We start from the raw sequence: 25,276 nt of genomic DNA, 5'->3' as shown, positions 1-25,276 counted from the left end.
TTTTATGTTTTGTCTGTCTTTTGTTGCCCAATACAGACAAGCGGAACACACTGAACACGTTGGGAGGAGTGAGTAGGGTTGGATAATATAAATTACAAGGTGGGGCAGAAAGGACAGACAATTAAAAAAATAATAATAATAACTATAATAAATGGTAGCTACAGACATTTTATTGACTTCCACCAAACAATCCCAAATCTGGCGCAATCAAGATTTCGAAATTAACAACATATCCCTTTATTGCAGCACATGGGAACAATGTGGAATTGACCACCGACAACAATTATTTAACAATATTTTTATGACACGTGATGAATTGTTCCAAGAATTTAAAATAAGCAGAAATGTCCTGCAATACAATCTATTAAAAACAGCAACAATTAAAACAAATAAAAATAATAATCCCAACACTTCAGAGCACTCGAACTGCCGGGGATTGTTAAACAAACAACAATTAAACTAACCCTAACCTTTCCCACAAAGGGAAGAAAAAAAACAACTTAAAAGTTTATAAATTAATCTCATATATATATATATATATATTTTATTTTTTTTCCACTGGTCACATCCAGGCACACACACATATGCTTTCTTGGGGTGGGGCTGGTGCGGGGTCGAGGGGATACGATCGTTGGGACTGGGATTCAGGATGTCAGTGCTGGTTGCCGGTCCAGATGCTCCTCTGCCCTGCCTGCCTACCCCCCCCCCCCCCCCCCCCCCCCCCCCCCCCCCCCCCCCCCAGGTCTTTTAATGCATTACACACACTCATCTTGTTTTTTTTAATGCACTACATGCACTGATCTCCAGGGGGGCAGTGGGATTGGGGACACCGTTTTGCCCTCTGACTGGGCAGGGACTGGCTACAGTGGCACATCCTGTGAGTTGGTGAGGGACGTCTCGCTCTCCTGCGGCCTCCTCCGGGTGGCTGGTTTTGGGGCACCCCGATGGGGCTTCTGGGCCTGGCCCAGACTCTAGGGTGGTTGGGGTGGGGTCCTCAGCCCCCATCCATCCATCCATTTTCTACCGCTTATCCGAGGTCGGGTCGCGGGGGCAGTAGCTTTCGCAGGGACGCCCAGACTTCCCTCTCCCCAGCCACTTTATCCAGCTCTTCCGGGGGGATCTTGAGGGGTTCCCAGGCCAGCCGAAAGATGTAGTCTCTCCAGCGTGTCCCGGGTCGTCCCCGGGGTCTCCTCCCAGTGGGACGTGCCCGGAACACCTCAGCAGGGAGGCATCCGGGAGGAATCTGAATCAGATGCCCCAGCCACCTCATCTGGCTCCTCTCAATGCGGAGGAGCAGCGGCTCTACTCTGAGATCCTCCCGGATGACCGAGCTTCTCACCCTCTCTCTAAGGGGGAGCCCAGACACCCTACGGAGGAAACTCATTTCGGCCGCTCGTATCCGGGATCTCGTTCTTTCGGTCACGACCCGCAGCTCGTGACCGTAGGTGCGGGTAGGAACGTAGATCGACCGGTAAATCGAGAGCTTCGCCTTTCGGCTTCGCTCCTTCTTTACCACAACGGACCGATACAAAGTCCGCATCGCTGCAGACGCCGCACCGATCCGCCTGTCGATCTCCCGTTCCGTTCTTCCCTCACTCGTGAACAAGACCCCAAGATACTTGAACTCCTCCACTTCGGGCAGGATCTCATCCCCGACCCGGAGAGGGTACGGCACCCTTTTCCGACTGAGGACCACGGTCTCAGATTTGGAGGTGCCGATTCTCATCCCAGCCGCTTCACACTCGGCTGCGAACTGCTCCAGTGAGAGTTGGAGGCCACGGCTTGATGAAGCCAACAGAACCGCATCATCTGCAAAAAGCAGAGATGCAATACTGAGGCCACCAAACCGGACCCCCTCTACGCCTAGAAATTCTGTCCATAAAAGTTATGACCAGAATCGGTGACAAAGGGCAGCCTTGGCGGAGTCCAACCCTCACTGGAAACGAGTCCGACTTACTGCCGGATATGCGGGCCAAACTCTGACTCCGGTCGTACAGGGACCGAACAGCCCGATGTTGCAGAGGCGTGTTAACAAGAACAGCCCCACAACATCCAGAGCCTTTAAGAACTCCGGGCAAATCTCATCCACCCCCGGGGCCCTGCCACCGAGGAGCTTTTTAACTACCTCGGTGACCTCAAACCCAGAGATAGGAGAGCCCGCCTCGGAGAACCCAGACTCTCCTCCCTCATGGGAAGGCGTGTCGGTGGAATTGAGGAGGTCTTCGAAGTATTCTCCCCACCGGCTCACAACGTCCCGAGTCGAGGTCAGCAGCGCCCCATCCTCACTATACACAGTGTTGGTGGTGCACAGCTTCCCCCTCCCGAGACGCCGGATGGTGGACCAGAATTTCCTCGAAACCGTCCGGAAGTCTCTCTCCATGGCCTCACGGAACTCCTCCCATGCCCGAGTTTTTGCTTCAGCGACCACCAAAGCTGCATTCCGCTTGGCCAGCTGGTACCCATCATCTGCCTCAGGAGTCCCACAGTCCAAAAAGGCCCGATAGGACTCGTTCTTCAGCTTGACGGCATTCCTCACCGTTGGTGTCCACCAACGGGTTCAGCGATTGCCGCCACGACAGGCACCGACCACCTTACGGCCACAGCTCCGGTCGGCCGCCTCAGCAATGGAGGCGCGGAACACGGTCCACTCGGACTCCATGTCCCCTGCCTCCCCCGGAACATGAGCAAAGTTCTGTCGGAGGTGGGAGAGAACCCCCTAGAAACAAACAAGAACTGAAAAGAGGCTGCAGTAAAGGCCTGGAAATACATTTCAAATGAAGAATGCAAGAGTCTGGTGAAGTCAATGGGTTGCAAGCTTAATGGAGTTATTGCAAGTAAGGGTTATGGAACCAAATATGAAATGTTACTCACTTTAAGTTAGTAATGTAATCACGTCTGTTCCAATACTTGTTCTCACTTGAAAAGTAGGTGGCTTCAAACAAAAGGTGCTCCGTCCTGAGTTATTTAACACGTCTAGATGTAAATATCATGAAATAAAAGCTGGAATTATGAACCTTTGACTTATATTCAACTTTTGATCTGAAAACCAAATGTCACAAACAAAGGAAATGACCTTGCAGTTCCGATACCTTTGGAGGGGACCGTACATGCGACGTTTCTGGAAAGAGGACCGAAAGGCAGACAAGCAACACAGCAAACGTGTGCATGCATTTCAACCAAAATCCGCACAAAGTATGATGACTTACTGGATTGCACAAGTAGAAACCCCAATTCCAATGAAGCTAAGTAAATAGAAACAGAATACAATGATTCCCAAATCCTTTTCAAACTACATTCAATTGAACACACTAAAAGACAAGATATTTAATGTTCAAACTGATAAGCCTTTTCGTTTTTTTGTTGTTGCAAATATTCACTCATTTTGAATTTGATGCCTGCAACACATTCCAAAAGATGCTGGGACAGGGGCATGTTTCCACTGTTACATCACCTTTCCTTTGGACAAATCTCAATAAGCGTTTGAGAACTGAGGTCATTAATTGTTGAAGCTTTGTCAATGGAATTCTTTCCCAATCTTGGTTTCTCAAGAGTCCGGGCTCTCCGTTGTCGTATTTTGTGCTTCATAATGTGTCACACGTTTTCAAAGGCAGACATGTCTGGACTGCAGGCAGGCCAGTCTAGTACTCGCAACTCTTTTACCCTGAAGTCACAGTTGTAACACGTGAAGAATGTGTCTCGGCATTGTCTTCCTGAAATAAGCATGGAGGGCCATGAAAAAGACATTGCTTGGATGGCAGCATATGCTGCTCCAAAATCCGTATGTACCTTTTCAGTCTTCACAGATGTGGACGTTACTCACGCCATGGGCACTAACACACCCTCATATCATCATAGATGCTGGCCTTTGAACGATGCACTGATAACAGTCCGGGGTGGTCTTTTCGTTCTTTGGTCCAGAGGACACGACACCCATGACTTCCAAAAACAATTTGAAATTTGAACTCGTCAGACCACAGTACACTTTTCCACTTTGCGTCACTCCATCTCAGATAAGCTTGGGTCCAGAGAAGCTGGCAGCGTTTCAGTGTTGTTGATCTTCGGCTTTCGCTTTGCATGGTCGAGTATTAATTTGCATTTGTAAATGTGGCGACAAACGGTTTTTTACTGACAATGGTTACCTGAAGTGTTCCTGAGCCCACGTGGCAATATCCTTTACACCATGATGCCAGTTTTGAATGCGGTGCCACCTAATGGATTGAAGGTCACGGGCATTCAATGTTCGCTCTCGGCCTTGCCGCTTATGTGCAGAGATTTCTTCCGATTTTCTGAATCTTTTGATGACATTGTGGACCGTAGATAAAATCCCTACTCTCCTTGAAATTGTACGTTGAGAAATGAGAAGAGAGCATATTGGCTCACGCAGTTCTTGACAAAGTGGCAAGGCTTGGCCCATCCTCGCTTGTGAACAACTGAGCCTTTTAGGGATGCTCTTTTGATAGCGAATCATGACACTCACGTGTTACCAATTAACCTGTTGACCTGCGAAATGTTCCAAACGTGGTTTATTTTTTTTTAAGCATTCCTTAACTTTCCCAGTCATTTGTTGCCCCTGTTCCACATTTTGGAATGTGGTGCTGGCATCAAAGTCAAATTGAGACAATATTTGCATAAAACAAACGAGCAAGCAAAACAAAGCAACAACAAAAAAATAACATTCATCAGTTTGAACATTAAATACAGTCTTTGTAGTGTATTCAATTGAATATCGGTTGAGAAATATTTTAAAATCATTGTATTCCATTTTCATTTTACACATTTAGATTACGTTTTTTTTTTTAAATGTAGTTGCAGTTATGATTTCCCTCAGAGGGCCGTTAGAACAGTGAAACCATATAAATATTTAATAACCAAAACAGATTACCATTACACAACAAATTGAGGGACAACTAGTTTTGAAATCAGAAGACAACGATAACAGTATGTGTTACTGTAGAAGAATGGTTTGGTAACAAAAAAAATGCAATATCAATATATATTGTTTATTATTATGACAATTTGGGTAATGAAATGACGTGGCCCCCAGGCCTCGAGTTCGACACCTATGTTCTAATGTATCGAGCTAACCCTCCATTAGGGTGTCTCAAAACATTTGCCGATAGTGTTTCGCAACTGTCGTCACCCTGGGACCTGCATTTTCCTATTGTTGCAAAGTCGTGACCCACTTTCCGAGAAGTTAAGAACAATAAAGATTTGGGTTTAAAAATAGCCTCCGAAAACATGCACAGTATATTTTAATTTCAAATGCATTTGCTGTACCGCCAAAGGCATATTGCTCGGCATGAAGTCTGCCAGTCAAGGGCTGAGCTGAACAGTATTTGTTTACAGAGTAAACTAGTGGCCTCTTGAGCCCAAGGAAGTAACCTTTGTGTCACTTTACTACGAATTTCCGTGTGGGAACCTAGTACGCCTCTGTACTGTACCGAAAAAACAAGGAGAAATACATTTCATTTTTCTTTCCGTAACTGTTCGCGACCCACTTTTTGAGAATCGCTGGTCTATACAGTACATACAGTAGGGCAGTGCTTCTCAAATAGTGGGGTCGCCGGGGGGGGGGGGCATGTGAGACCCTGAAGAACATGATTTGCTGTATGAGAATGAAGTGTAATTGCACATCCACTGCAGTAGATGGCAGTCTATATCTTTCTTTTGTACTTTCTCCAATGTTTATAAGGATTAGATTAGATTATCCTTTACATAGAATGTCATACAGAGGCGTACTCGCGGGGGCTGCCGCAAATTTTTTTCCTCCTCTTCCTGAGGGGGTCGTAACAGAAAACAATTGAGAAGCACTGCAGTAGGGTAACGTAAGGTGCATTTCAGCGAGATCATTCCTCAAATTTGCTGGAGAAGCCCCATCCATTTTCCACCGCTAATCGGAGGTCAGGTCGTGGTGGCAGCGGTTTAACCAGGGAAGCTCAGACTTCCCTCTCCCCAGCCAATTCGTCCAGAAGGCGTTCCCAGGCCAGCCAAGAGATGTAGTCTCTCCAGCGTGTCCTGGGCCATCCCGAGCTCGTCACCCCATCTCGAAGGGAGAGGCCAGACACCCCGTGGAGGTAACTCATTTCGGCCCCTTGTATCTGTGATCTCGTGACCATAGATGAGGGAAGGAATATAAATCGACAGGTAGATCGAGAGCTTCACCTCCGCTCCCGCTTCACCATGACAGACCAATACACAGTCCGCATCACTGCAGACGTTGCACCGATTTGCCTGTTAGTCTTCCGGTCCATTCTTCCCTCACTCGCGAACAAGACCCCGAGATACTTCAACTCCTCCACTTGGGGCAGGATTTCCTCCCTGACCCGGAGAGGGCAATCCACCCTTTTCAACCTGAGGACAATGGCCTCAGATTTGGGGCGGCTCTCATTCCCCCCTGGGGCACTGCCATCGAGGAGCTTTTAAACCAACCCCTCTCAAGAGGACCGGGACCGAAGCCCAAAGTGTGTGGGGAGGTGAGTCGTAACTTGTCAACATCGCACACCAGCTTGGGCTCCTTCGCTGCCAGAGAGCTGACATTCCACGTCTCTAGAGCCAGTTTCTGTAGCCGGGGGTCCCCGGCTCTCGACCCACTTGGGCCCTCCCACGGATAGTAGGCCCATGGGAAGTGGAGAAGCCCTGTGAAATTGTATTTTGAACACAATGTAAAGCTTTTGCACACATTTCAAAAGGGAATTAGATATTTCAACATCGCGTGACAGTTTTCTTTCAAAAATACCATTTTATTTATAGAATTCTACTTCTTCTAGAATGTGCAAGAAACACACAATTCCATACAAAAGAAGTGTCGAGAGATGACCTTTTGGTGTTGCGCTTATATAATATTGTCACACAATGATCCAAGGCATATGTAAAGGCACAAAAACAAATGTGTGTGTGTGTGTGTGTGTTGCAAAAAAACAAAAAAACCCTCTCATATTTAAAAACTACAGATGATTATGTGAAATCTTATTAACACATTTACAAAACAAACAACCACCTCTCTCTGTTATCCCCAGGAAGATATGAACAACAACTCATATCACCCGGCCGAGTCTCAACCCTTCAACAGGACCCAAACTCCTCAATCCACTTTTCATACTTCTCGAGGTCTGCTGCCGACACAGATTTGGAAACTTTCCTCAGCGCTGCCTCAAAGTCCTCCATGGTGGTGGGCATGTGCATCTCATCCCGGGAGATGTTGCGTATCTCCTCTGGTGTGAGCCCTTCGATTCTTCGCCTCATGGCCATCAGGGAGGCGTCCCTGCAGCCATAAAAAAAATAAACAATGCTTTTATTCCCCAACACTTTGCAGCAACCCATTGGTTTCAATTATAACCAGGGGCGCGCATACAAATTCTGGCCCGGTTCTCAAATTGGCACCAGAGGTTGGCGCTTGGCCCTCATTTATTTCATGACACACCGACCTCAATGGATGAACTTATGTCTGCTTGTAGACACATGTCAGATTGGCTACTTATTTTCTGGACAAAAGAAGGAATACAACTTTCTTTATTGACCTAATAACTGCTTCTTTTCCTTTTAGGTCTTTTTGCACGTGCTTTACATTTTCCTGTATTAGTCTGAGGCAGTTCACAGCTGGTAAACAGCCTGTACACATACGAGTAGAAATAGACATTAATTGAGACAAATTGCAAATTATTTCATACCTTGCATCCACATATGTAATTATAGATGGACGTAGTTAATTATAGATACTTATTTCATAAACCCATGAGGAAATTGTCATGTTATTTATTTGCAATTTATAGCAGAAGGGGAAGACCGTGGTTGTGCCAGCCTACACAATGTCATTAGCAATGATGAGTAGGACGATGATAGGGTGGGGGGGGGGGGGGGCATCGAGGGGTCTTGCACAGGGTGCCATTGAAGAGAGGACCGCCCCTGACTTGTAGTGGGGGATTTTGAGGGACCATCTTATCTGCTGTATAGCAAAAGGGAGTCGGCTGCATGCCCCATGAAGGTTAGAACCACACAATGGGTGTGAAAAAGTGTTTGCCCACCTCCTTGATTTCTTTTTTTTTTTTTGCATGTTTGTCACACTTAAAAGTTTCCATCACCAAACAAATTTAAATATTCGGCAAAGACAACAAACACAAAATGCAGTTTTTAAATTAAGGTTTTTATTACAGGAGAAAGAAAATGCAAACCTTCATGGCCCTGTGTGAAAACATGATTGCACCACCTTTAAAATGTAACTTAATTATGTTTTCTCATACCAGAGTTCAATATCTCTAGCCACACCCAGGCCTGATACTGCCACACCTCTTCTCAATCAAGAAATCACTTAAATTGAACCTGCGTGACAAAGTGAAAAGATCAGAGATCTAAAGAAATCCAGGAACTGTAATTGCCGTAATTTACCGCCGTGTATAATGCGCATTTTTTCAATTGTCAAAAGTCAATAGTGCGCATTATACATGGGTATAAGGGAACACGGAAAAGACTTGCAGATTTTAGAACTGTATGCCACCATTTAGAGGTTACGAAAAAGCTGTACACTTTGATTCCAATATGCCATCGCCACCTAGCAGTTATGAGAAAAGTGTACACTTGCATTCCAATATGCCACCGCCAACTTGTGGTTATGAAAAAGGTGTAGCCTACACTTCCAGTTCAATGTGACAGGGGTAAGTATGACTGCACCTATGTACAGTTGTGCTCATAAGTTCACATACCCTGGCAGAATGTGTGTCATGCTTTTGTAAATGGCTGATGTTCCCCAACTTGTAGACAACAGCTGTCAGCAAACTGTATTTTCGCACGTCCGTTATATTTCCTCCTCGATCGTTTTTGATAACTGCAAAACCCAAATGCGTCCACACTTCCGATTTAAGCTTCGCAAGACGTTTGTATTTGTTTTGCCCTTTGCTGTGCTCCTTTCCTGCATTGCGCAGCTCCCAAAGGCCCCGCGCAGCTCATGGGAAATGTGGTTTTCTTCTCAGACTGGCCAACTCAATAGCGTCAGAAAAGTAACTATTTGATACTCGTATGATCCCCCGCGATGTCACAGACAGGAAAACGTCATCGAGTAATGCTTGACGTCTTTATCATTAAAAGTGCTAAAAAAAAAAAAAACACACACACACATCCATCCATCCATATAAAGTCTGCTGTGTGAAGAACCAATGGGGTTTTTTCTAGTATCGATACAATTGACTGATGATCTTTTAAAACGATTAAAATCAATATACTTTCGCCTGAAAGGCTAACTTGCCGAGCAGACATCGATGCAGTTGGATCATAGGACTATAAATCAATACATTGATATAATGGATGAATCGTTACACCAATAATGAATCGTTACACCATGTGGTAAAATATTGAGAAATAGCTGTCCTGTATTAATCAACAGAGAATTTGTGAAGAAAATAAACAACATCTCAGAACCTCTACATAATGTAGAATGTGACCAATTTTAGTCTGACCTGCACACGTTTGTGATGTCAGCTCCTGAATAACCTTCCATCTGCTCAGCGATCTTGTCTAAATCCACATCATTGGCCAGCTCCAACTCCTTCAGGCTAATCCGGAGCAGCTCCACCCGTCCTTTTGCTGAAGACACAATGTTAGGGCACACAGTATCACCACAAAGTGTTGTTACGAATAGGTTTTGTAAAGCTCCATGTGGTTTTGACAGTACATGTGAAGTGGAAATGACAACAACACAAATGACAGAACATTTCTGTTGTTGTTATTCAAAACAGCAGGACAAGTCATTGCAGATTAAATAATGATAATATTAGTTTGCAATGCTGGGGTGTTGCTACAGGATTTGGCAACCCTCCATATTGGCCTATTTTCTCTTTACGCCACTGGCAAAGTGTGGGAGGATAAGTCAATTTACACAGGCATGAGGAACCACCTGAAGCTAACAGATAAGATAATGCACAAAAACAAATACTACACAACCCAGAACAGAAACAGAGAGCGCCAGAGAATCCACGAGTTGTGTAACGTTCTATTTCGTGCAAATATCTTATTGAGACCACAGAGACTCACAGGTCACTTTATTAGGTACACTAGAACCATCGACAATGCCCTGCCTCTTTCTGTTTTTAATTTAGCGATACGTTTATTTTCACGCTTGCAGTGGTATATCATGATATTGCATCATGAAAAGTGTCTATTTGGTGACTTACTGAAGGGCATCCTTAAATAAATGCCTGACTGTGCCCCTAAGGACTAGTAATTCCATCAGGATTACAGGTTGTTTACTGGGTCTCAGAGGGAAATACAAAAGAACTGTACAGAAGGTTGACTAGAGTGAGAGGCAGAATGACAGGAATGTGGAGCTGAGGAAGCTAGTTTCGTGTTGGGGGGGGGGGGGGCTGGAATGATAATCCAGCTCTGGTCCCACATTAAGCAGTTAAGTGTTTGGCGCACTGTAATATTGTTTGACATTGCTCTCTATTATCAACCTGTCAGGCACGGGTGTCAAAATTAAAGCCTCGGGGCCAAATCCGGCAGCTACATCAGTTCTTGCGTCCCCATTTAAGTGCATAAAGTGTGTCTCCTTCATGTTGCTTGCTAAATGGATTTGTTCTTTTGAGGGATGCACACCAACAGTTTGTTTCCACCGATACAGACAACCGATGACTTGCTGCTTCAGCAAGCTGATACCGATAACAGATATACATTTTTTTTATGGTTTATATCAAGGGCCTTCAACAATTTCCAGGCCGAGGCCCCCCCCAAACTGATGGAAGGCTGGACCGGGGACCCCCGACTTATTTACATTGTCTATGATTTTATTTTATATCAAACTGGTCATATAATACGATGCTTTTATAGTCATATAAAATGAAAATAGTATTATATGAATATCATATTTATGATATACTGTATCATATGCATATGACATAATATAAGAATAAAACAATCCCTTTTTATCATCACTATACAATGAATTGAGATGAAATACGATGTATAAATTAGGGTTGGGATTCTCTGGCACGAGGCCGATTTGATACAGAGCTAGATACACAGGTAGCAATTTGATTTAAAAAACGATATCTTTACGGGCTGAACAATTACAATCTCGCTCTCCATTCAAGCTAGGAACGCCACTGCTTTTTTTTTTTGGCTGCTTGTTGCCGAGTGCTGACTGACTTTGAACTTTTCAGTCGCGATGACTAGCTTAGTTCAACTGGCGATTGTTGCGTCAGTTTCGGGACATACCTGGCCCCGTGTATCCTCTCGGAGGTTTCTTTTTGGGGTCGCACAGTACCAACTCGAACGTATAAGTGGACTGCGAGGACTCGAGAAGACGCATGAGTTTGCTTAGTTACAGCCCAAGGAAATTGCCGAAATGCGACTCTCGTTGCCACATTGTTTGCATGATTACAATCTGGGGCGCACATTTCGCCGCCGGCCCTGGTGTCGACGGTGGACTTGAGATAAGGTAGGTCAGGTGATGTCACATTCAATATTTACAACTCCTGGGGAACGCTACTTTGCTATCTCTGTAACCACGAAAGTAGCTTAACTACTTCAAAGCCATTTGATGTTGAAATAATGACGCTACGGAGAACTGTAGTTAAACTAGTAGGGTTGCTAGTATCCAGCACTGCTGTGTTTGATTATAAACGAGACCTAAACATAAACGACGCGCTTGTTTTACGAGATGATAACCACAAAGCCCCAGGCAACCAATTCCTAGCCTCGCGATATGCAGTCCGCAGCCCTACAACCGCCGTATCTCAGGATTCCTGGCAGATTTTGTATCGATAGTCTAGTCTGCTACCCAAGCCCGGATAAATGCAGAGGGTTGCGTCAGGAAGGGCATCCGGCTTAAAACTTTGCCAAACAAATATGAGCGTTCATCCAAAGAATTCCATACCGGATCGGTTGTTGCCCGGGTTAACAACGTACGCCACCGGAGCTAATGTGGGTCGAACTCGAAGAAGAAGAAGGTGGAAAAGTGGGTTCTTTGGCAGAAAGAGAAGAGGAAAGCACAGAGCCTAGAACTGAATGTGGGGACTATGACAGGAAAATCTCGGGAGTCGGTTGACATGATGATGAGGAGAAAGGTTGATATATTGTGTGTCCAGGAGACCAGGTGGAAAGGCAGTAAGGTGAGAAGTTTAGGGGCAGGGTTTAAATAATTTTACCATGGTGGAGATGGGAAGAGAAATGGAGTCGGGGTGATTTTCAAAGAAGAGTTGGCTAAGAATGTCTTGGAGGTGAAACGAGTATCAGATCGAGTGATGAGGCTGAAATTTGAAATTGAGGGTGTTATGTGTCATGTGATTAGTGGCTATGCCCCACAGGTAGGATGTGACCTAGAGGTGAAAGAGAAATTCTGGAAGGAGATAGAGGAAGTAGTTCTGAGCATTCCAGACAGACAGACAGAGAGAGACAGAGAGAGAGAGAGTCATGATTGGTGCAGATTGTAATGGACATTTTGGTGAAGGAAATAGGGGTGATGAAGAAGTGATGGGTAAGTACGGCATCCAGGAGAGGAACTTGGAGGGGCAGATAGATGGTGGTAGACTTTGCAACAAGGATGCAAATGGCTGTAGTGAACACTTTTTTCCAGAAGAGACAGGAACATAGGGTGACCCAGAAGAAGGGAGGTAGAAGCACGCAGGTGGATTACATCTTGTGCAGACGATGTCATGTGAAGGAGGTTACCGACTGTAAGGTGGCGGTAGGGGAGAGTGTGGCGAGACGGCATAGGATGGTGGTGTGTAAGAGGACTCTGGTGGTGGGGAGGAAGATGAGGAAGACAAAGGCAGAGCAGAGAACCGTGTGGTGGAAGCTGAGACGGGACGAGTGTTGTGCAGCTTTTCGGGAAGAGCTGAGACAGGCTCTCGGTAGACAAAAGGAGCTTCCAGAAGACTGGACCACTGCAGCCAAGGTGATCAGAGAGGCAGGCAGCAGAGTACTTGGTGTATCTTCTGGCAGAGAAGGAGAGAAGGAGACTTGGTGGTGGAACCTCACAGTACAGGAAATCATACAGGGAAAAAGGTTAGCGAAGAAGAAGTGGGACACGGAGAGGACCGAGGAGAGGCGAACGGAATACATTGTGATGCGACACAGGGCAGAGGTAGAGGTGGCAAAGGACAAACAAGAGGCACGTATGGCAGGTTGGACACTAAAGAAGGAGAAAAGGATTTATGCAGGCTGGCCAGACAGAGGGATAGAGATGGGAAGGATGTGCAGCAGGTTAGGGTGATTAAGGATAGAGATGGAAATGTGTTGACTGGTGCCAGCAGTGTGCTGGATAGATGGAAAGAATACTTTGAGGAGTTGATGAATGAGGAAAATGAGAGAGAAGCGAGAGTGTGGTGGACCAGGAAGTGGCAATGATTCGTAAGGGGGAAGTTAGAAAGGCATTAAAGAGGATGCAAAATGGAAAGGCAGTTGGTCCTGATGACATTCCTGTGGAGGATTGGAAGCATCTAGGAGAGGCGGCTGTGGAGTTTTTGACCAGGTTGTTTAACAGGAACAGGAGAGCCTGAGTGGAGCGTTGCCTCGCCCTTTCACATTCTGCGAGTGTGCAAGAACTGTGATGCAAACCCAAACATGTCAGATCATACACCCAATAAACTCACCATAAATACATTTAAATATTTACAGCTAATCTATAGGATCGTGTCGGCATTGATTCGGGAGACTTCACTCACGGTTTATCGGTACCAGAATCGGAAGCATAAAATCAATGACTAATCGTGTTTATTAATTGTGATTTCAATATCACTCAAACTAATATATATATATATATATATATATATATATATATATATATTTTTTTTTTTTTCCCATAATCACACAGCCCTAGTGATAGGGTAGGTGTGACAATTTCCCCACGATGGTTGCGTACATCACATACAACTATCATGTCAGCAACCCGCAGCATCCAGAGTCTGCGAGCCTGTTTTCTGGCTTTGGTCACGCGACATACAGAAGCATTGCGGGGGTAGGTGTGATGTTAATTTCAGTCGCCGGCAGGGGGGGGGGTAATATTGCCTAAAAATGGTCACAACCTGAGTTTGTCGGAGATTGATGGATTATTAGGTTTAATTCTTGTTCCACAAACCCAATCTTAACCAGAAAACCGTGTTCTGATTCGTGGTGGCACATGCAACGTATTCTTGCAAAAACAAATATGTGGGTTTACTTCTACTTTAACATAAACTGAGCAATAGCTGTATACTTAAACATTTGCTTTCCACCATTTTCCATGATTTTGTAACTTCAATTCAATTTGTTTTTAAAATGTACAGAACAAACAAATGCAGGGCGAATTGTGTATATAATATATTGAAGTGATGATACATTTATGCATTGTAACAGTTATAATGGACCTCTGAGGAAAAGTACCACTACAATGTTGCCTGCAATGGAAATTAGTTTGACACTCCTGAACGTAGGCAAATTTAAGGACCATTAGGCCAATGAGATCGACGAACAGGAGCTGTACCTGAGGGCAGGGGAATGTAAATCCTTTTCTCTAAACGTCTTCTCAGAGCCTCATCAATGTCCCACGGGAAGTTGGTGGCAGCCAGCACCATCACCATCTTTGAGGGGTCATCATTTTCCAATGCTCCACCAACACCTACCCATTAGAAACAACAGAAATGGGTTTTTGCCGACAGTGTCTGGGCTCACAATAGAAATATTCTACGCCCATGAAAAAAATAAAAACCTGTTAAATCATTTCTAGCTGTAATTGAGAGAATCTTGTTGATCTACCGTCCATCTGCACCAGCAGTTCTGCCTTGACTCTTCGACTGGCCTCATGTTCCTCAGAGGTACCTCTGCGACTGCACATGGAGTCGATTTCATCGATGAAGATCGTAGTGGGAGCATAAAATCGGGCCTGAACAAGGACAATGCGAGACAACCACGATGTGTCCAATTGTTCACACTGGATTTCACATATATTACAGCTAGGGTTGGGCATCATTTGAATTTGAGCGAATCTGGTCGGGATTCCGGTTCCTCATTTCGATTCCGGTTCCAAACGATTGTTGACTCAGATTCTTTTAGGGGGCTGGGTCAAAAAGGCTTGCATGGTTTAAATAAAGGGTGCCCAAATTATGAACATGATTCAATTTGAACTGAATTATGAAATGATTCAATTTGAACGATTCCGGGAGAACTGGAATGTTAGTCCCGGTTCCAATCGGTTCTCGATGCCCAACCCCCATTTACACCTCCTGAATTGAAAAACATTGACGGTGACACCAAAGTCTTACCATCTCAAAGAGCAGGCGCACTAACTTTTCAGACTCTCCTCTGTATTTAGAGGTCAGTGTTGATGAGGAGACGTTGAAGAAAGTAGTCCTGCATTCAGTTGCAACCGCCTTTGCTAAAAGTGTTTTCCCTGTGCCGGGAGGTCCCACCATGAGCACTCCCTGAGGTGAGAGTTTCATGGGCTGCTGTCAGTGGCATGCCATACACACATATTTTAATCCAGATAAGCACCTTCCATGGCCTCCGTATGCCTTTGAAAAAGGCTGGCATCCACATTGGCAACACAACCGCTTCTTTCAGGAGTTTTTTTGCATCACCGAGGTCTGCAATGTCGTCCCTTCGAAACAAGATTACGATGGATCAAATTTCGCCAGATAGTCTGGAGTGCAACATTTTATCATTAAAAGGTCCCATGCCATCATTCCCCCCCCCCCCCCCCCCCCAGAATCTTTGAAGTCCTTTTATTGGGTTTGCCAAGATAATTTGGGTTGAAAATGCTCAGAATGCGCTTTTTCAAACTATTGTAGTTATTTTTTCACGCCTAGCAATTGAGCGGCTCTGCTTTCTCATTGTTATTCAATATGTACATTTTTGCTCTGATTTGATCGGCTCTTGCTCTAAATTTAAAATATGGAAATCAGCTTCGCTCTGATCGGCACCTGGTGATATCACGGCATCTTGTGGCCGCCCAGCGTTCTTAGCGACGTCACGTGTGGATCCTTCTATGTGGGGTCTTACTATCATTGTGAAGCAGAACTCACCAAGTGGTGGAATGTCGGCCCACTAATAGGGAACGCGGGCTGACAGGGGACGTGGGTGAAAATAAAAGACGAGGATATTTTGAGAGGCTGGTCGGAGAGAAGGAGTATACTTATACTTATACTTATACCCCCTGTATACTTACTTTATAGACTATTTGTATGGGTGCATCTCATTTCTATATTTGGAACTTCCTAGGTTCTAGCTCCCAGCTCCTGTGGTTACATGCTAGCTCCTCCCACCAGATATTCCATGAGGAGTGACAATATTGACAGAGGAGCGATGCAGGAGGAGGGAGGAATCTTTGGGGGAAATAAGACAAGCGTTCTTCGATGACATCATTTCATGGGGACATCGACTAAAGATGACGTCACGTCACTGACGTGTCACAAATAAACCGTCTCTGTGGCTAAATTACCACTACCACCACAAATGTCCACTTAATGCTTTATATCCTGAGTGGGATTACATTACAGTCAAATATAATCATCTGTTACACGTTACAGATGCAAAAATGATTGGGATTGGTCAATCCCCATTACCCCCTCCGCGCACAGCGCATTTTCAGAGTGACTCGTAAATGTGTGTGTTAATTGTATTATGCTTTATGTTGAATGCAAAAACAGTGCTGAACCAACAGAACGTTTGTATTTTCTTTATCAGCCCAAATGCCTTTCACAAAATGACAAGCTAATTAATACACAAATCCTAGAAATCCGTGGTAAGTTAGGCGTATAGTAACGATGAGCCAGTGTAATTAAGTCATTAAATACAACACACACTCTACAAGATATGTATATTCAAGCTAAAATAATCAATGAATGACGAAAACAGAAGATGAACTATTTCACTAAAAGTTCTGCTGTGTTCACGATCCAGCTGGTGCACATCCATTTTCAAGCCTCACCATCGAGGAGCTCTTTTATATTTAAATCGACAAATCGCATAGATGTCAAACTTGAACCATGTCTCAGACTCATAAAACAGAAACATTTGTATTTTAATGGCATGGACCTTTAACCATAGTACGTATATGCTGTAACGACACTTCCGTTATTCCTGCACTATCTAGTCACAGTGTCTGCGATTCTGCCTTTACAATTTGTATTCCTTTTATTACTTTTTAGGGGTCACGTCTTTTGTGTGGCTGTCGGTCGTACACATTGGCACGCACCCTCTTACATTTAGGTCAGCAACTCTGGAGCGCATTATTTACAACACATGAATCTCCAGAAACAAAGACAAAAACGGACGGACACATACCATTTAACGTTTGGATTCTGAGATATGATATCTCTCTCCAGGGCTTCCACAAGGTCTTTGTCATATCCTGTCCCATCAAACTTTTTCAATTCTTTTTCCTGGCCATCTCCTTTGCTCTGGGAAACAAACCAACACAAAACTGTATTTATGGCGCCTTAACCGAGAGTGCGAACGATTGTTTGGTCTGAACTTTTAGGGGTGCTCAGCGCTCTGCGAAGCAGAATGGAAGAATTACAGTCTAGTAACCGTGCAATTAACACAATCAAGAGACAGTCACTTTAAATGGAAAAAAAGGTTAAATTAATGCTTTAAGAATTATAATCATGACAATTGCTCATTCCAAATACTAAGAAAATATCACCTTAAATGAGAAAGTGATTGCAGATGTTTGATAGCTAATTTGGAGCCGGGGTAGAAGAATAAAAGCTTCACCTTATCTTCCTTTGCTTTGCCAGCAGATGCGTCGTTCGTTTCTTTTGTTTTGCCCTTAGCGGGTTTGTGTCTGCCCCCGTTGGCCCCACGAGATGAATGCCTTTGCTGGGCATTCACGGCCACGCTGAGGCGGTTGTTGATTGGCTTGGTGTCTTTATACGGGTTTGTAGGCCTCCTGACAGGACATGGGGAATGCCTGCGGATGACCGGGGAGGGGGGGGGGAGAGAAAAAAAAAAAAAAAGGAGGAAATGTTACTCTCGAGATATATTTCAATTCAGTCAGCTCATTATTACTGTAATGAAAGGCTTCAGCAAGCTGGGAGATTTGAAGCAAGATGTATTGATCTTATTTCATTAACATTGATAGCCGTTTCCATTTTTACCTTAAAAAGCGAGTCAAAGCACTTTTACAAATTTGCTTCAACCAGATGATGATGGTGTGTGCTGTCACAAAAGCCAAGACTCATACGCATATTGACGCCTTCTTTTAAAATTTTTTTATAAAAGACCTCTTTCCCACCTCGTTTTATCATATCGTCTGCTGAATAGCATATTTGCCCAAGTAAATTTGAACTGTCACAATGTCAATAAAAAATGAGCAATGTGTTTGCTAATAATTATCCATCCATATCCATCCATTTTCTTCTGCTTATCCAAGGGCGGGTCGCGGGGGCAGTAGCTTTTTAGCAGGGATGCCCGGACTTCCCTCTCCCCAGCCACTTCATCCAGCTCTTCCGAGGTCATGCCGAGGCGTTCTGAGGCCACATAGTCTCTCCAGCGTGTCCTGGGTGATCCCCAGGGTCGTACCCGGAACACCTCACCAGGGAGGCATCCTAACCAGATGCCACAGCCACCTCATCTGGCTCCTGTCAATGTGGAGGAGCAGCAGCTCTACTCTGAGCCCCTCCCGGCTGACTGAGCTTCTTACCCAAAAGGGAGAGACCAGGCAGCCGGTTTTGTTCGCCGCCGCCGCCGCCGTTGCGCATAAGCACATCTTCGTGTGCTTTCTTCGTTGGTTTTCGCCGCTTCTTCTTCGGGGTGGGCGGACAGTAGGCATCGAAACTGAGAACCAAAATATTTTTAGTTGAACGATTCCGGGAGAAGCGGAACGTTTGTGCCAGTTCCAATCGGTTCTCGATTCTCGATGCCCAACCCTACCTGGTCCCGCTAAATGGATTTCGCCTGAAGAATACAGAAGCTTAATTGTATTGTTAAATTTTATTTTGGTTATTATCAAGAAAACCACTGCAAACTGCTGGAGCTTCATATCAACTCTTATTAATCTCTATTCTCTCAGCCATTTTCGTTGTCCGTCCATCCATCCATGCATCTTCTTCACCGCTTATCCTCACTAGGGTCGAGGGCGTGATGGACCCTATCGCAGCGATCTTCAGGGTGTACCCCGCCGCTCGCCCGAACTGGTCACCAGCCAATCGCAGGGCACATAAACAAACAACCGTTCGCACCCACATTCACACCTACGGGCAATTTAGAGTCTTCAATCAACCTACCGTGCATGTTTTTGGGATGTGGGAGGAAACCGGAGTACCCGGAGAAAACCAGGAAAACCAACATGCAAACTTCACACAGGCGTGGCCGGGATTGGAACCCCGGTCCTCAGAACCGTGAGGCAGACGTGCTAACCACTCACCATCGTGCCGCCCTGTTTCCGTTGTCATCGTCATATTTGTCCAAACAAATGTACTTTTAGTTGCACCCATCCAACCATAGATTTCCCAGACCGCTTATCCTTACTAGGGTCACACGCATGTCAGCTAACTCTGGACTGGTCGCCAGCCACTCACATACCAAGTGGCCTGACCACTATGGGGTTTTGCGTATTTAGCCGCGGCAGAGAATTTGCCTCGAAGGCCCCCCCCCCCCCCCCCCCCCCCCCACCAGTCGACTTTTAAAACAAAGAAGGATCCTGGAGCTTCCTTACCTTGGTTCAATGGGCACAGGCCTCATCTCAAAATCGTCTGGTTCAATTGGTTTAACAGCTCCGGCGTGCAGCTGAACGCTCTCCAGTGTCGACAGGAGGTCTTGAACCTGGCTGCTCTCCTCGCTAACTTCTTGCCACAACTGGAGAAAGAAACCAGATATATAATAGCGTCCGAGCTGATTGTTCTTGTTTTTAATCATCCTATTATTTACGCTCTGCCATCTCTGTTGAAGACTAGGGTCTCGTGTTGTGTACACATGTTTCTTGATTTGTTCTAGCAGGCCTTGGTAGAGAACACTGGCGGAGTTGTAGTTTCCCAGCAAAGCATATTCACGGGCCAGCTTCATGTTCTCAAAGATCTCTTGTAAACTCATAGTGCTGTGGAAACAGACAGGTTGTCAAAATAGGATGAACTGATGGAACTGGATTAGTTTCATTCATATTGACTTGTAACAATCATTTTCAAGCGAACAAAAAGCGTCCACGTGTATTTTACGAGGGATGTTCGATACCACTCTATCAGACCGATACCAGTATGAGTATTCACTCGAGTACTCACCGATAACAATACCACTAGTACTTTTGCTACATAAAATTTCACTGAACACAATGACAGATACAGTGGTGTGAAAAAGTGTTTGCCTCCTTCCTGGTTTCTTATTTTTTTTGCATATCACACTTAAATGTTCCCCATCGTCAAAGAAATTTAAATATTACTCAAAGACAACAGGTAAACACAAATTGCAGTTTTTAAATGAAGGTTTTGATTATTAAGGGGGGAAAAAAAAAATACCCAAACCTACATGGCCCTGCATGAAGAAGTAATTGCCCCCTAAACCTAATAAGCAGCGACAACTGCATTCAAGCATTTGTGATAACTTGCAATGAGTCTCTTACAGTGAGGAATTTTGCTCCGCTCATCTTTGCACGATTGTTGTAATTCAGCCACACTGGAGGGATTTTGAGCATGAACCACCTTTTTAAAGTCATGCCAATAGGATTAAGGTCAGGACTTTGACTCGGCCATTCCAAAGTCTTCATTTAGTTTTTCTTCAGGCATTCAAGAGTTGGACTTGCTGGTGTGTTTTGGATCATTGTCCTTCCTTCCCCCTTGTAGCGGACACGCCATGAAAAGATGACACCCAGCACCCCGGTCTCCGGCGAGATTCGCTCTTCCCACCGAGATAAGACGACCACGGAGTGGCGAGACGTAACTTCCCATTCGGACGTTAAATGACTCAGCAGCCATAATCGACAGAAGCAAGTCACAGACATTTGCTAAGTGAATTACGAGCACCCGGAGCTTCAAAGCGGAGACCGAAGATACCGAGTTTGCCCCAGGATGCCAAGTTAATTAACTTACGGCCAGCCCGGAGGATTTGACCAACAAAAGGCGCCTCCGCTCTGCTGGGTACCGCGCCGCTTGGGAGTTTGAACAGGCAACAGCGACACCCACAGGTGACGGAATGGCGCTACAGACGCCGATTCATGAAACGCGGTCTGTACCGTGTTTGAAGAACTTTACATGAACGCCACGAGTGACTTGTATTGCTGCAAACTTGAATGTCTGATGTCGAATCCGTTGTCAACTGAACCAGACGAAATGTTTCACTCCACGCCACACAAATGCCACATTGAAAATCGTAGCGTTGCGCAACAATCACAACATTTGAAACATTCGTTACAGGTATTCAAGAGGATGAGCGTGGGACAATGCAAAGTGGTAAAATGGTCTCGTTATCTTAAATCCAAGCATTAATATTTTATTCCATTGGTTTTTAACCACGAAACAACACCAAAATGGGAAATTAACACTCAGAAGCGGTCCAGCTCACCTTTTGGTCCCGAAGGTGGTAAAGGAAGGAAGTCGTCCTCACCGCCAAATACCGGTGAGGAGGACTTACTTGATGTCCGATGTTTTGGCGTTAAGTATCGGTGGCTCGTATCGGCAGCCTGCATGAGTACCCCGAGACTAAGGTTGCAGAATTCATCGAATTTAAATCGTGATCGCAATTTTGGCTGCCATGATTAAATGAGCCTGATCGTCGGCGATTTTCTTTACATTTAAAACGCGGCACTGGTGCATATGAAAAGTGCTTTATTTGTACCAGTGCCCGCAACCCAGTCAGCCAGCCACCGGGGGCAAACGTATGGTTCAGGCTTTATTTTGTTGTTTTCGCCGCTGCATTGACTTTATCTTTTTGGCTGGCCTGACCCCAGTAAAAAAAAACAAAAAACAAAAAAACGGCAGAAGCAAATAGAGCGGGAAATCACAACTGTCGAGTTCTTCGCAGTCGACCGTGCACGACTGACCAATGGCCAAGCAGAACAATGGAATTTGCGATTCCATATTTATTCAGTTGGTAAAGTAGTATTTTTTGGGGTAGATTTGTTTTTTACTATCATTTATTCTCATTTAAAGTATAATTTTGCACTGTAAGATGTTACATGTTGTTTGTTGAAAAGCAGTGCAATAAAAATAAAGCGTTTTCCCTAACCTTGAGGAATAACCGTGATTAATAATTGCGATTACAAAACTCATTTAAAATCAATCAATCAATCAATCAATCAAAATAAATCTATTTTTTTTTTTTTTTTTTAAATTATTATTCTGGCCATCATCGTGCAGCCCGACCAGAGACCTTGAAATAAGGCCGGTATCGGCACAATACTGATAACAGTACTTTGATTACCGTTAACAAGCACACGAGCCCATTAAAATGATATGCAAAGTCACAATGACATGTTCTCCCCACTGCTCAAAGGAAACGGGCTCAGTCCCATAAACGCTTGTTTCATCCTCTGTGTATCCCAAATTGTGTCATCGAGTTTATGCTGAACACACAAAAGGCAGGGATCACTGCCTTTTGTGTGTGGCTAACAATCCACTGCCTCTTTCTGGTCAGAGTCCGCACTGCTGATTGCAGAAACTGCTACTCGCCATCTTATGGTCGGATGCAGAAAGTTTTCAAATGAGAATTTCATTCGGGTGGCGGGTGAGCTGCAGTATGTCCCATCCGACTTGAGAAGAAAGGCAGGGGACGCCCTGGACTGGTCAAGGGCCAATTGAGTCTTCAATTCTAGTCTTCCATTAACCGAATAGGTGGGAGGAATGTGGGAGTAGGCCAGAGGATGGGGGGGGACCCAAACAAGCACAGGGAAAACATCCAAACTCCCCATAGAAGAGAGTCTAGTCCATGACATTACTTTGAAAAAGCACAACTGCCACGTCTAACACTTTACGAAGTGTATCGGTGTTTCAGAGAAACTGGAATGATCCTAACTTTAATTATATAGCACTTAGTTACAAGGTTCTGTACATGTGCTGATGACGACAAGCTTTTTTTTTTTTTTGGAGATCATTGCTTATTCAGACTATTAATTGATGGAATATATGCACACAGCTATCATTTGCATCGCGTCTTCGTGTTCTAAACGTACGCAGGGTATGTAACATTTGACAACTTAACTTTGGCAGACAAGATTCGGTCGCTCACTAACTCAACAGTAAACAGTTGTTAGCAAAATGTACCACAAATGTATCGTTCTACATTAGCCGCACTTCAAATTGCTGACAATTTGCGGCGTCTTTCGCGTTCGGTCGCATTGTTGTTAGCTTAACTTTCTACGAAGTTTTTTTTTTTTTTTTAAATGCTTGAAATCGAACGAAACAGGTACGAAACTCAACTTTTTCGAACGAGCCCACGCAGAGTTTCTGGCAGCGACTGACGTGACGAGTTCCGCCGTCGGCGTTCAAAGAGGAGACGACACAGATAAACACTTTTCACCCGGTGGGGGGGGGGGGGGGGGGGGGGGGGGGGGCGTGGCGGCGATTGGTACACGGAAGTGGAGAACAGCGCCCTTTCCTGGAGCTACAAGGGAAGGGGAGGCAACTGTCAAGTTAGCGGTTCACCTAGCTAGCGTTTGTCGGGCTAACTGCTGTTATTGCCATTCATTTTCCACACAACGAACAAGTTGGACTTCTTAACTAGAAGTAAAAGGGGAGAAAAACTCGTTTTGCAGCCGGATGTGCGACTTGACTGGAGCACGTGACGACCAAAAATGATGGATTTCCGCCCTTGATTTTCAAAATAAACTGCGACTGATATTCAAACGTCATAAAACCATCCGTTCTGTACTGCTTATCCTCACAATTAACTTACCGCGAAGCCGGGATTTGAACCCGGTCCTCAGAACTGTGAGGTAGATGTGCTAACCAGTTGTTCACTGCGCCGCCTTGTCATAAGACCCCACCAAAATATTATAAATAATAATAATAGTCATAATGCTGTCATAATTAGTCATAATTCCCGATTAATCACAAATAAAGCCCGGGTGTTCGAGTATGCGTTTCCTGCCAATTGTTTATGCCTTCTATTAGAAGCCTGATGGTTTTTGTGCTAAAACTGACTGCTATTTCGAACTGTTCATAATTCCCTCCACCTTGCCGTGGAAGCTCCCTGAGCTTGTGCTCTGGAATGTAACTACAAAAATGCCAGTAAATGCCGACTAGAACGTTTGAATTTTATTTTGTGTGCTGACTCTTGAGAGGTGTGTTCTGACTCCTATATAATATGAGTTTGAATGTGATTGGTGAATTGTAAACACAGCCACATCCTCAGCTATAGTGTTTAGTTTTACTTCCCCTCTTGAGAACATATGTCATTTTTCAATTCAGTTCTACAGGTTATAGATGACATTTACGGGGGGAAATGATTTGTCTTGGTCTCATTTTTTTGATATCACAAAAAGGTGGCATTGAACAAGGGTGTGTAGACTTTTTACAGTTCATCCACTGTAGTGTCCCTTCACCTCCTTTGCAATAGTCTGATTATTGACTGTGTTGTGATGTTTTTTTTTACCAGTTCCCTTGTTGTGATTGTACGACGTGCGTGCAACGTGTCAGAGGTGGGTAGAGTAGCCAAATATTGTACTCAAGTAAGAGTACTGTTACTTTAGAATCATACGACTCGAGTAAAAGTAAAAGGTAGTCATCCAAATATTTACTTGAGTAAGAGTAAGAAAGTACTCAATGAAAAAACTACTCAAGTAGACAAACTTGTGAGTCACCTTTTTTTAAATCAGAGCATGAACATCAAATTTAAAAAAAAAAAAAAAAAAATATATATATATATATATATATATATATATATTGGAGTCGACACACACCTGCCACCATTTCAATTTTTAACTGCTAAAAAAACCAACAACACATGCATTAGGCCCTACAGAAAGATGATTTGCTTAATTCACCTAAATGACTTCATGAAGAAGCTGTTTCTTGAACAGACGTAGTGATTGTGTGTGCTAATTTTGCCACATCCACTGCCAAAACAACAGCAAAAACATCTGCAACTTACTGCAAGGTGTTTTCTCAAGTTAGAAGTGGGCTGAAATTCCCAAGTTTGGGCAGTCACAATGGAAGAGCTGCATGACAAAGCTGTTGTTTGTTTGGTGTGTAAACACACTTGTGAGGCTGCACCCCCCCCCCCCCCCCCCCCCTCCAATGAGTCTTTTTGTTTTGATTGACTCGCAAAGGAACTGTGTCATGTGACTGCATTGTGTCGTCTGATTGGTGAATTGGAGTCAAATGATTAGTGATCCTGTTTGATCGGTGCAACGGGCACCCTATGCCAAAGTCGAAGATGGAGTCTCGAA

General features: G+C 44.5%; 1 protein-coding gene across 2 annotated transcripts; it reads right to left on the bottom strand.

Annotated features, from left to right (window-relative positions):
* Positions 1–4,749: 4,749 nt before the first annotated feature.
* katna1 (katanin p60 (ATPase containing) subunit A 1) lies at positions 4,750–23,404 on the bottom strand. Of its 2 annotated transcripts, XM_061704503.1 has the most exons (11): positions 23,307–23,404; positions 19,831–19,996; positions 19,619–19,758; positions 17,677–17,872; positions 17,245–17,360; positions 15,454–15,559; positions 15,225–15,383; positions 14,719–14,845; positions 14,447–14,581; positions 9,447–9,573; positions 4,750–7,261 (listed from the first exon to the last, which is right to left on the bottom strand). In XM_061704503.1, the coding sequence occupies exons 2-11, from the start codon at positions 19,990–19,992 to the stop codon at positions 7,063–7,065; spliced, it is 1,467 nt and encodes a 488-aa protein (XP_061560487.1). In that variant the 5' UTR covers positions 19,993–19,996; positions 23,307–23,404; the 3' UTR covers positions 4,750–7,062. The 2 variants fall into 2 exon arrangements, with proteins under 2 accessions (XP_061560487.1, XP_061560486.1); XM_061704502.1 differs by having other exon boundaries at positions 19,619–19,996.
* Between the last annotated feature and the right edge of the window lie 1,872 nt (positions 23,405–25,276).

The sequence above is a fragment of the Phycodurus eques genome, chromosome 18 (genome assembly GCF_024500275.1).
Source record: "Phycodurus eques isolate BA_2022a chromosome 18, UOR_Pequ_1.1, whole genome shotgun sequence".
Classification (NCBI taxonomy): Eukaryota; Metazoa; Chordata; class Actinopteri; order Syngnathiformes; family Syngnathidae; genus Phycodurus; species Phycodurus eques.
Note: the sequence above shows the minus strand (reverse complement) of the source record. Positions and strands in the feature narration are given on the sequence as shown.